This window comes from Pieris brassicae, chromosome 6 (genome assembly GCF_905147105.1).
Source record: "Pieris brassicae chromosome 6, ilPieBrab1.1, whole genome shotgun sequence".
Classification (NCBI taxonomy): Eukaryota; Metazoa; Arthropoda; class Insecta; order Lepidoptera; family Pieridae; genus Pieris; species Pieris brassicae.
This window is the reverse complement of record NC_059670.1, coordinates 17,550,738-17,563,355: the sequence shown is the minus strand read 5'-3', so window position 1 is coordinate 17,563,355 and position 12,618 is coordinate 17,550,738. Positions and strand designations below refer to the sequence as shown.

Here is a 12,618-nt window from a genome sequence, read left to right as displayed (position 1 = left end):
ACATTGAGTTTTGTTTAAAGATTAACAAAATGTTTATTCGAATAAAAAATAAGACTTTATTTTATTGTATAATGTTTAAATCAACGACGAAATAATGCTTCATCAATAGAGGGTATGAAATGTAGGAGTCAAAAAGTTCAACAGGATTAACGATCCTCAATTTCAAATGTACGTCCCTCTTAGATACGGACGTGCTCTTAAAATCTTTTGCTGCAAAAACAGTCAGAAAATTGGGTCAATTAGAAAAAGCTTTCTTCTAAAGCGAGACAAAAAGGGGAGTTCGAAGGTCTAGTTATGTGTACATTGTGGCTTTGCTAAGGGCGAGGGTGTGCTCTTGACGGCTCGAGACGTAACCCCGCGCACTTTTCCCCGCCCGATGCTATCGAAATAAAACCCCTAAACTTTTAGTGTTAAATTTCAATATTATTCACCAATATTATACTCAACAATTTACCTGTGGATCCAGAAACGAGTTAAGTACAATTCTCGAAGATAATTTTTAAGCATCTTGGTGTTGATAACGAAACGTGTCGAGAGGAACAAGTCTAATAAATCTCCATTGGTGGCAGACATGAATTTTGACATATTTCTTCATTCGTCATAGTGGAGTACGTGCATTGAATGTCACATGTCCGAAAATAATAATAATTGAGCGTGGTCGGTCGGTCGGGCGGTCAGTGCAACGGTTGCGTCACTGCACTCGCAGGGCATTGCACCTCTCCTCGCGTCGATCACTCTTGCCGTCTCGCTCTTATAATCGCTCTTTCTAACGTCATGTTATCGATCGTAACTATTCAACAGCTGATTACTATTAACTATTACAAGAGAACGACAATTATAACTTAGACATATTTATATAGGTTGTTTATGATTCAGAATTTTGTCTTAGGAGGTTTTTGTTTTGTCAAATTAATTGAGATTACTATTTGTATAGTTAACATTTATGTTATAATTTCTGTATAAATAAACGTAATTAAAATATGGAAAGGTACACTTTTTGCGCTTTACCGATGTGTTGTGTCTATTATTTATAACTCAGCTAATTATTTCTTTGTCATTTCAGTGGCGTGGCGGTGCTGAGCCCACCGGAAAGCAGCGGCTGCAGCAGTAGCGACATCACCGAACCGCGGTCTCCGCGCAGCCCTGAGTCGGGGTGCAGCAGCGAGGAGAGCTTGGGCTCGCGCATGCCGCCCTGGGCGAGCGAGCCGGCCCCGCGCCGCCTCGCGGCTCAGCCCGCGCCTTTACGCCGCCCCAACCCCGTGCATCGCCGTATCACAGAATACTTTAACCATAAGATGAAGCCACAGAACGGCCTTAAGCGCGATGCCAGTCACATCGCTAGTGGTGACAGCAAAAAGAAGTGCCTCCCGAAGAATGGTGTCACGCAAGATCTCGAGAAATATATTTCCTATCTATCGCAAACCCTCAATCCTAAAGTCTTGCTAGATGTTGGAAAACAACCTCAAACTACGCATAAATCCCCTCAGTCAACAACAAATGGTGAAACTAAAATTAAAGATCTCAGTAAATCACCATTAAAGAGCACAGATAGTGTGTTGGATTTTTGCAGGACTAAGGATAACAAAGAGGTTCAGACGATGAATGGTTTCGTAGAAGTAAGGCAACTAAAAGAGAAGCCGAGTAAAGAGAAGTTTAACTGTGGCGTTTTAAACGGCTTAACCGACAATAAGAAAACTGAGCGCGATAAGAAATTATCATCGGACCCATCCGCCAAAGTAAATACTAATCTTAATAAGCAGTATAATATAAGTAATACAAATTGCAATAATAAAGTGCCAATATCGGACACACGTGAAATATTTGGCGTTCGAATCGCTCCTGCCACTTCAATGAATCAAACGAGAAATAAGGTTACGACAGTTAAGACCGATTCGAAAATAAATGGTACCGTTAACCACACAGCAAAATTAGACAGTAGAATGAACGGAGTAACACGCGGTTCAAACAATCTAAATTTGGTAAACAAACCTGTTACGACTAAAAAGGAAACAGTGAAAAAGACCACACTCGCTCCAAAACGTACCAACAGAAAGTCTTCGGCGTGTATCGCTAATAGTAAGAACCTTTCATGGTCAAAAGCGAATAATCTTAAACAAGTACAGTTACAGAAACAAAACTGTTTGAATTCAGTGTCGAAACCACCCTTAACAAATATGTCGGGGGAAGCAAGCGCACCACCAAAGATGAATATTCCAAACGGTGTACGACAAGTATCGATGACTGTAAACGGAAATTTAAGTAGCTTAAACGTACCTGTTAATCATTTACATAACGGCCACCAAATTAATGTTCAGCAACAGTGCAATGGAACTGTATCCTCAACGACTATTCCTGCGTTTATGGCAGTTCCTCAAAATGTAATGCTAACTACCCTAAGAATACCTCAGAATGGACTTACCGCTCCCAATATAAATCAACAGGGGGGCATAGCTACAATAAACCAAGGAAATATTACAACATTAAACCAACAGGGTAGTATAGGTGCGTTAAATCAACAATCAAACGTTACATTCAATCGCCCTAATGTGACCGTAACGAGTCCGACCAAAATTAATGGTCAATTTGTGTTTCCGCTGGTTCAAAATATTAATGGAACAGTCGTGCAAATACCTAATCTAATGGCAAAGATGCCCAATTTTGTCCTTCCTCAAGCACAACCATTAACTGCTCAAAGACAAAATCATTTACAAAATCAGCAGACGCAAATTCTTATAAACGGTACATTATTAAAACTTTCAAACGCGATACCTTCATCGTTTCCTGCTACAAATAAAACAAACCCTGTCTCAAGCCAACCTGTATTAAACAAAAGTTTTCCTGGAATACAAACTGTCAATGCGTTGCCGCATCAAAAGCCGAATTTTAATGTAAATTTAAGTCATCCCATGCTACTACCACAGCCAGGTTTTATTGTAACTTCAGTGCCAAATGTCAAGGAGACATGGAGTTATTCCACCGTGAATACGGCCTGTTTATCGCAATCAACTTATTCGAATCCAATAGTACACCACCCGCCACCTATAGTACCAAGTTTTAGCACTCAAGCGTTACATTCGAGTAGTATACCCATCGCTCCCGTGAAGCCTCCTGACAACCCAATTCAGGGCACAGAGCCACCAAGCAGTACAGTAAAGGAATCCGACTTAAGTGACTTAAATCAAAAGTGTGATATTCCATGGCTGTCTAAAAATGTTAATAATAACATAGTTTCATTAGATACTAAAAAAATCACATCGAGGCCTTTCGCCGAAATCGGTTCGGCTAAACTAGCTGGGTTAATGAATGGAAAGATTATGGAAGAAGGGATATTGCTAAAGGACAAAGCGAAAGAAGTTAAAATGGTATCTGAAGAGCTTAAGAAAGTCGAAGAGGTATCTAGGTGTGAAGATGCTGTGTTTACTCACATAACTGTTTTGAAAGAAGTATCTTCGAACGTTGAGAGTACTATGATAGAAGCTAACTACAGTAGTGCTACAACGGAGTCTTCGGAATCAGGAATAGGAACGGATAAGTCTATTGACTCACCTAGTGATTCGCAAGGTAGCAAAGAGTGTGATGAAGACTCATCGTTAATGTCTTTGAGTGTGAGTGTAAGCTCTTTGGAACAAAGTCAGTCGGAATCGCAGAAGAGCCCTTTACTGAAGCAACCCAAGATTTTGCGGTTTCCACCTAAATTTCCAGTGAAATCAGATAGTAGACGAAGGAAGTCTAATTTGGAAGCGACAACTACGGTAGTAGTATGTCATTGGGAAAAATGCCAATTAGAATTTGACAGTGATACGAATTTATTGGAGCACTTACAGGTGCGTATTTTTTTTTTTTTTTTTTAGAATTCATAATTTGGTAGTGAACTGAAACTAATAATAATATAAATATGTACATATATTTTTACTAATTATCGATTCTAATAATTTAAAGGATTAATTAACATAATGTAAACTTTCGCATTGTACATTTCAGGCCGTCCACGTTGAAACGCAAAATGGCAAGCAGAACTATGTATGTCTTTGGGAGAAATGCAAGGTGCGCGGCAAGCCATCATGCTCGCGACTATGGTTGGAGCGACACACCCTTTCACACGGCGGCAACAAGCCTTTCAAATGTATTGTCGACGGCTGTGACAGAAGATTCTCCACTCAGGTACAATTACGTTCTATTAAATTTTGTTCTCAGGATACACAAATCCAACCACCTTGTCCTTTACTGTATTTATTCAATTCAAAATCTAGTCCAAATTGCCATCACCGTTTCCAGGATTCTCAGGTACCACCAGGATGCAGATCGCCAAAACGAATCTACAATAACGAACATTTAATATGGGTGTCTATATCGTTATTGTATACATCGTTCTGTCGGTTTGAAATTTTGGTCTTCGGTTACTTTAATAGTTCCCGCGCTTCTGAATACGAAATTATCAGGGGTCCTATATCTCGTTTACGTAGCTACCGTTTGTCTTTGTGTAGGCCTTTTATGTGTTTTTGAATCGAATTGGATGCGATTCCGTTGTATTTATAATATATAAAAAGAATATAAACATTTGTATTTTTTTCTGAATCTTTAATTTTAATAAAATAGGGATTTATAAATACGGGATATTTAAAGACGCCTATGTCCTCTCCGAAAATAAAAATTTATGATTGTTGACACGATTGTGAATAGGAATTAATATACCAAAAACGTATTTATTGTGTGAAGTACTGAACAATGTACTTTGTGAGCGCAACAATCTGGCTTCGCAGATGAAAGCGCGGGCAAAACCGTCCAAGATAATTTCGAATTATCGAAAACCGGGAACTAGTAAGGGTCTTTAACTCGGCTTCTTCTAAGCTTCACAAAGCTAAATACAGTCAATAGTGTTTGGGCTATTATTATAATATCTCTTATTTTTCATTACTCCTCCCAAACATATGATCATGTTATTTTACCGTCTCTTTAATATAATATTTCTGCGTGATTCACTTGTTGTGTCGCATGTCACAGACTCTTTTAAAAGACACTCCTCGTCATCATCTATTCATTGATTTTATCAGTCAGTGTCTTCATTTACCATTCATCATCGTCTCGGTGGTTCGCGATATTGCCACTGTGTACATCGTTTTCGTCAATTGAAAATAAAAACTTGTGTTGTGTGTTTTCTGTTCTAAGGTTGAAGGCGATAAAATGAAGGATGTTGAATGCTCCACGTCGGTTTTGTTATAATTTTTCTGCATTTTTATATTTGATTTTATCTCTAATACTACTCCGACCTGTGCCAATACAGGACAGATGGAGGATGCTCTCAAGTATAGTGTTAAACTTATGGAAAATGATCAAAATTATTATTGTATGAAATTATGTCATGTAGTGATTTTTCAAATTAAACAAAAAGCGACATTAGTGCGTTTTAGTTACGCAATGTACTAATATCACTTAAATTGGAATTTAGAAAGGTCATTTTTCATAAAGATAGTGTTGCGTCTATGTGATTTTTCATTTGTTATAAGATATTGGATGATGTTTTCAGACTCTGCTGGAACGGCACGTGAATCACCACTTCAATCAGAGTTCGCAGTCAAACGGCAGCAACAGAAAGTCGAATGAAAATGGGTCTAAGCTAATTCGGAGAAATGGAAAGAAGCTACGGTATAGGCGCCAGCCTTGGTCAGGTGAGTTTCTCCTAACCTTTAATTTCTAGGCACTTAAGCGAACTGTGATGAAAGATACGAGAAGGTCTCTGAAAGCAAATATTTATTTCTGCCTAACCCTAACTTTTTGAACCCACACAGTGTTTCCACTACATTATCAATGTATGCCGAAGTTGACTTCATCGCATTAACTTTTTCGTCTTAATCGTTAATATAATTTAATTTGTATTTGTTTCGATTTCAGCGCGAATGTTCGACTTCTTCGACACGGGTATGATGCAGGGTCTTCAGTGGCGGCTACTAAGGTGTACCAGATGGAGGCTTGGAGGTTCTTGTCCTCTTCGGGAACCGCCTGGAAGGCATACGATCACTCTTCACGCCGCACTTACTGCCACTCGATACAATGCTATTGAGGGTAGACGGGAGGCCTTATTGACATACTACCCTCCGAATGTGTAAGTTAATTTTCTTGCTTAGGTTTTACGGTTGCATGTAAACGAATTACAATATTCATAGAGTCTTCGCTAAGTATAACCTTAAGCCTTAAAGGGTTAAAAGTATATCCTTTTAAGGTAGTAAAAACAAAAAGTATAGCATATAGTTATATCCAAATTTGTAGTACTTACTACTTATCAATTAAATCTCTCAACTGTATATTATGACATAATGTGCGCTACTTTTTTGTCACAGCGACATTGAGTATTGTAATTCTTTGATTGTAATTTTGAATGAAAAGATTACTCTTAGATCTTACATAGGAAGAAACTTGGAAGTGTATGTACTGTGTATACTGGCGTTGAATTTACATGCGACAGTTACTCGTTAGCCTATAAAACATATTTGAAATATTATGTAAGTGTATAATGAAATTCTAAGTGATTGCCAGAAAGACAGTGTGTGATTTTTCATGCAAACGGTTTAGATATTCATGATTACATAGTAAGAAAAAAAGTATAATATCGACATAATTTTAGCAGGCCAATTTTAATATGTAAAAATACATACTTACAGTTCTTTGCGTATTTAGGCTTTCAGTTTTAAGCTTAATTTCTTTAAGAAAGTTAAGATGATAAGTAGTACAGAGGCACCAGTTATTATGCACTTTAAAGTCTATATATCAAACGTCCGTGTGTCGAGCATGGTAGGTTCAAAGGCGTATCTACCAATTATAATCAAGCACGACCCGCTCGTTTTTGCCAAATTATTTGCTATGATTAATAAAAAAACCTTACGTTTACGGCTTACATTTTATCTATTATTTTCGTTATATCGATAGCTTGTTTTTACTTGGCTCGTCAAACCATAAGTAATTTGAACCGTGTCTAATGACAAATACAGAAGTTCACATTTTCGTGAATGTAGCTGGTATGACAGAACATGTTTCCACCCTCGACACACTGTAATTAATGACAGATGACTTAAAGTTACTGGTGGCCTTAAAAATAATAATTAGGAAAAATCTGTTCTACTTAACATATATTTTGTAATAATTCCATTAACATTTACTGTATTTTCAGGTAAGAAATTTATCAATTTCATTTTAAAATAACAAATACTACTGGAATTATTGTTTTATTTGGGATGTATTAATTTGTGTGATATAATGAAAATACGAGGCTTAGAAATGGTAAATTAATTAGTAATTTTATAAAATTGCAGCGTATTTTCGAGTATTTTTATTATTAATCATTGACAAGGTAATACCGAGGTGGGTTTTGAATGTCGTTTATCGAAAATTTAAATGTTAGATTTTTCACTATTTTTTGATGCACGGTAGTCTTCCATAGTCTTTCGTTAAATTTCCTATCGCAAAATTTCAATTTATGTTATTCATCTATGTGATCATATTTTATATAATATTAAAGAAAGTAATTTTAATGTGTGTTAAAATAATTGTTTTGATTATAATTTATATTCAAAGTTTTTAGAATGTTTTTAAATTTTAAATTAATTTCAAAATTATTGGAAGAAGTCGCCCTTCCGACGAGGAGCCAATGTAAGCAAATCCAGTGGCTTTAAAACTTTATTCTTCAAATCATTTCTGTAGCATTGCTTTATTAACATTTAAAGGATCTTGTGCTGTATTAACTTAATATTATTGGAATTAAATGTATTCATCTGTATAACTATGTTAAATACCACAGACAAATAATCAAAGAGTTCAGTGTAATACATATATTTACATAAAGTAAAATATATTCATGGGCAAATTTTGTTACCTTATATGTTAATAATATATTGAAAGCGAGAAAAATACCTAAAGAAATATTTTTATCTTTGTGCGTTTCAAAATTTATTAAGATTTTTATCGGGTAATCCAAAATTATGAGCCCTCTCTCTTTCTCTCTCTCCTCTCTCTTGATATTTAGTATTTGATACAATCACAAGATTCTCTACTCGCACAGCATGCTATTACCATCATTCTGGCCACACAGAACATCTTGTGAAGTTGCTAGCATAGAATTGAGTTTAAAGACCACTTGATTTATTTATTAAAAATGTCTAACCTCTCCTCCATTGGCCTATAATTCGATCAATGCTGATGCTAGCAACTCAATGGGTTGCCTGCCCGTTTAGTTTTAGTGTTTAGCGGCTTCAGCATTCATCGTTTTGTTCATTACATAAAATTAAATCATCAAGGCTTTGAGCGATGCATGATTCTTTTCACTATTGGGCTTGCAACCTGAACTGCAAACACAAGCCATTTAGAACATAACACGTGCTGTAATTGCAATTTTTGAGAATCGGCAAAAAATTCTAAGGCCTCTACTAAGTACTTTTGTATACGGTCGTTGTTCGAAGTCGACCGGAAAATAAACCAATCATTCTTCCGGCGGGTAACAATGGTTTGTGGTGTTTGCAGTCACATTCTGTGTGGCGATTTTGTGCCCCAATAACCCTCATTAAACATTTCAGGATCGAGGATGAATGGGTGCCAGAGGAGGACGTGAAGCGGGTCAAACGGGTGGAGATCTCCGAGTTGCCGGCCCACACTAAAGTCATTCTCTATGATCAGTTCTGTAGTTCGTACAAGAAGACACCGACTCCGCCACCAGTTAAGAAGCCTGCCCCACAACCGACGAGACAATTGCCTCTTCGACAGTGCACGTCTTCCCGTCTACTGAACAACCTACTCGCCAAGCAGAAGGCCACCGAGGCTAAGAACGAGTGCAGTGCCACCAACCTGCCTATGATGTATGCCGAAGATGACAGCCCCAAGTGCGAAGTCAGCGGCGCCAAGAAGAGAAAGCTCGGAAGAAGACAGGGCGGAAACGCCTTTTGGCCCAGCGGGCGGTAGAATACATATGACGAAGGTTGATGATGTATCGAGAAGAACGTCCTTCAGAAGGAGAATTTAATTATTCAGCTTAAAATACGTCACCAACCTGATAGTAGTATTTTAGAGAATTTTCTAGAACGTCGAATAACAATCTAGACAGATGTTGATTCTTCGGCGGCGGCCGCTTGATCGCAAGCGGCGCGTGCGCAGGTTACTCACAAGACTGATCATTTATATAAGACTCGGACTTCGAGTGACGCGAACATAGCGAACAAATTGTAAATAATTAGGAAATGTAAATTGTAGACGCGATTGTATAGGTTAGGTTAGTAGACTCCGTAGTCTGAGCTAGGTTAAGAGTCGTCCGAAAAACGACCAGCGATACGAATCACTGCCAATGTTGTATATAATAGTAGTAGTTATAGTGTTGACCGCACGCGGTCGCATTTATCGATAATTCCGTTGGACCGCGTCTCGACCGCTTTCGCTTAACGGTGCCAATTATTTTATCGATATCGTGACTATTGTTTTCGTCACCAAGTGCCTCGAATTGCACGGTTCTACATACAGTGTTCACATAGATATAACCGCGTAGTCGATTCGGTGTTAGGTTTAATCGATTCTTTATAATCGAATTTAGGTATCGATCGAAGCGATTGACTCTGAATCAACAACTGTCTTGTAACGTCACTGCCACAAGAGTTTATTACGATAATGCGTCGTTGGAAACGAATATTGGATTGGAGCAATAAAATTGATTTACTATGTTAATGTGTCAATATCGATTTTCTAACGACGCAAGTGAATATAGCAATAACTGTGTGATAGCTTTAGATGATTTTTCACGCACAAGATTTTTAGCAGATTTAAATTAACATACGGCCCGATACTCGACCTTATCATGTAATAATTGGTGTTTTTTATTTTTATAACAGACATTTATATGGCTATAGTTTAAATGAAATTGTATGGTTGTTTTTTGTACTTTTGTACTGAGGTGTGTCAGTGTGGGCTCGTTCTGGTACTGATGTAAGGAATGGTGGAATATGGACTGTCACTCTTAAAACTATTATTTGACTTTTTAAGCTTTTTCAATTTTCATTTGAATTGTGGATTACTAAAATATCTAATTTCTCCTGTTCTTTACAAAATCCACTCATTGCTAACATCAGTAACAGAATTGACGTTTAAAAACAGTCATTTAAGAGGATTTTCTGTCAAATTGCCTTTCTAGCAATAAGGGTTATTGTGTTCCGTTCTCACGATCTCCGTATTTTAGTTAGCGTCGGTAGTTAAGTTAGGAAATGTGCGGTGACTTGGACCGGTTCAAGGGATAGCTAATGGTTGGGCCCGAAGTACTCTAAATTCAAGGAATTAAAACCGGTAATCTATTTTTGAAAATCGAGCCACGCCCTGAATTTAGGGTATAAGGGCCGCGATATAAGTCAATGTAGGAAATTGTATGATGCGTTAGAACTGCTTATGATGGCAAACGCGTCGCTAGTATGGATGGACCCAAAGAGATGTTAGGAAAATTCTTAGTAGTCATGTTGGTGCCTGGACGATCGTAGAGTATCTGGGAATCCTTCCAATGTACTGATTTTAGGTTTGTTTTAAATTTCTAGAATAATTGAGCACTGATCATAGTGCCATATTGGCTTTGCTTTATTAATTTTATAGTCAATTGCGACACCAAATTCAGAAAGACATTTCCATGGACTTAATTTGATCTCATCGGAATTTTTATGTTATGTAGGAAAACGTCATCAATTGTACCCGTCTTAAAAATCACATTATATATACGATAATCGAACAGATTAGTATATCATATATATACGTAGAGATCAATTGTATCGTCTTTATTGACACTAACAGAATTTCAAACTGCTAACGGCGAAGACTTGACGCTTTTTTTTTGAATGCTGCTCAAAATTATTGACATATTTTTATTTGAATTTTGTTAAAAGCGTCGGTATTCGCTGACGAAAAACCCTTTTTTTTCTTCTTTATCTCGGATTCTTAGTCGATGACGTTTTTCAAAATCGCTCAATGTAAAATTATTTCGGCTGAAAGAAGTGGCCTATTAAAGCTTGAGTACAAATTTTTTTTGCAATAATATTTAGGGTCGATGGTATTTGAAGGTATTTTCGATGTAAGCCCCTAGACCTTCCAGTCGTTAGACAGAGAGAAATATTTTGTGATCGATAATTGTAGTGGGGTACTAAATTAGAACAAAATACATATTTCGAGCGCGTTTGCGTTAAAGATATATTTTTATCACTGCCACAATAGTCTTAATTCGAGCGTACCGGGTTCATTTCCCGGATAACAAGGCGCGTGCCTTGAAATTGCTCACTCGGTAAGGTTTCGTTCGTTCATTTGGCGTAAGGGAACAAGTGTAGGCACGGAGATTTTTTTTTTCTATTGTTCTATGACGCATTTCGTTGGTTTGTTGCCTTTAAGGTAAGGTGTAAAGGCGTGAAACACATTACTGCCGTGCGGCATCTCGTAAGTCTTGACCAGAGACGTGTGGTTATAGTCGAAAATAGTAGAGAAATTGTAATTATAAATTTTTGGTCACGCTTTACAAATGTAAATATATTGTATTTATTATTAAGTATAATGCAGAAGTAATTTGCTTCGCGCCTTGGCGAGAGCAGCGGTTGTCCTGAGGGGGGGGAGATATCGTTTTGAGATTACCGGGTCTGTCTTAGCCCGCCCGGGTTTTGTTTAAGATTGCCCGGGGGCTCAATACGACCCGGTTAAATCTACTCGTGCCCAAAAATGCCCGGGACGGCCGTTGGAGACGGGTTAGGCTAGATGGTAGTGTACGCGTTGTCTTTCAACATGTTTCCTATATTATCCGTTTATTATATGAATGTTCTCCTTTATTGTAAATGTTTGATCCATAAATACTATATGCGGACCGCGAGTTCCGAATAGTGTGCACTACTTTATTCAATTTGTAGATATTTAATTATATATAGTATAATGTTTAATGCGTTTTATTTGCTTGGAGCCGTGATTGTGTGAATCCGAAATTTAATTATAATTTGCCCCCAAATGGGCCATCTACCTCAATTAATTTATCACACATTTGGGCATAATAATAGTGAATTAATTTACTCGAAAATAAGTGAAAATTTGTTCATTGTAGCGATTCTAAGTTTTTTGATGGTTTGTCCACGTCACAAGTACTGTATCTTATATTAAATACATATGTATGATTGACTAAAATGTGTTTCATTGGAAATTTTTGGTATTATAAATACACATACAAGTCTGTAATGGTAATTTCATGGAAGTCTATAATAAACCCAATATATACGAGTACAAACATGGTTAGATAATGAAATGACTTTAATAAGTTTCTGAATTTTAATGAGTCGGCAAATACTTTTTTATTAGCCGATTACATTTAGTATGTCTTACTTGTCAGGACATTAAACTGTTTCATGAAATAAATCGAGGATAATTCTCAATAATCTTGGTAACTACTATTGAAGTTCTCAGTGATCATTATGAAAAAGTTACGATTAGCGTGGTAGTAAAATATTTATTGTAATCAATGTACACACGTGAGAAGTGAAACTTCTTTATGATCTTATTTCTGAAAAATAATCTACTATATACAACTTTACAGGAATTGGTTAAATAAAATAAAATTAGATAAATTTTAACAAATGGCTTTTC

At 36.9% G+C, this 12,618-nt stretch overlaps 1 protein-coding gene across 1 annotated transcript in view; it reads left to right on the top strand.

Moving 5' to 3' along the window:
* The window catches only part of LOC123710640 (zinc finger protein jing), an 87,607-nt gene extending 75,452 nt beyond the window's left edge, over positions 1 to 12,155 (top strand). The window contains exons 2-6 of the mRNA XM_045662664.1: positions 1,064 to 3,824; positions 3,982 to 4,161; positions 5,525 to 5,666; positions 5,890 to 6,100; positions 8,562 to 12,155. Of these exons, the coding sequence (XP_045518620.1) occupies positions 1,064 to 3,824; positions 3,982 to 4,161; positions 5,525 to 5,666; positions 5,890 to 6,100; positions 8,562 to 8,943 (3,676 nt within the window). The 3' untranslated portion in view covers positions 8,944 to 12,155. The remainder of the gene's footprint in view (positions 1 to 1,063; positions 3,825 to 3,981; positions 4,162 to 5,524; positions 5,667 to 5,889; positions 6,101 to 8,561) is intronic.
* Positions 12,156 to 12,618: the final 463 nt, after the last annotated feature.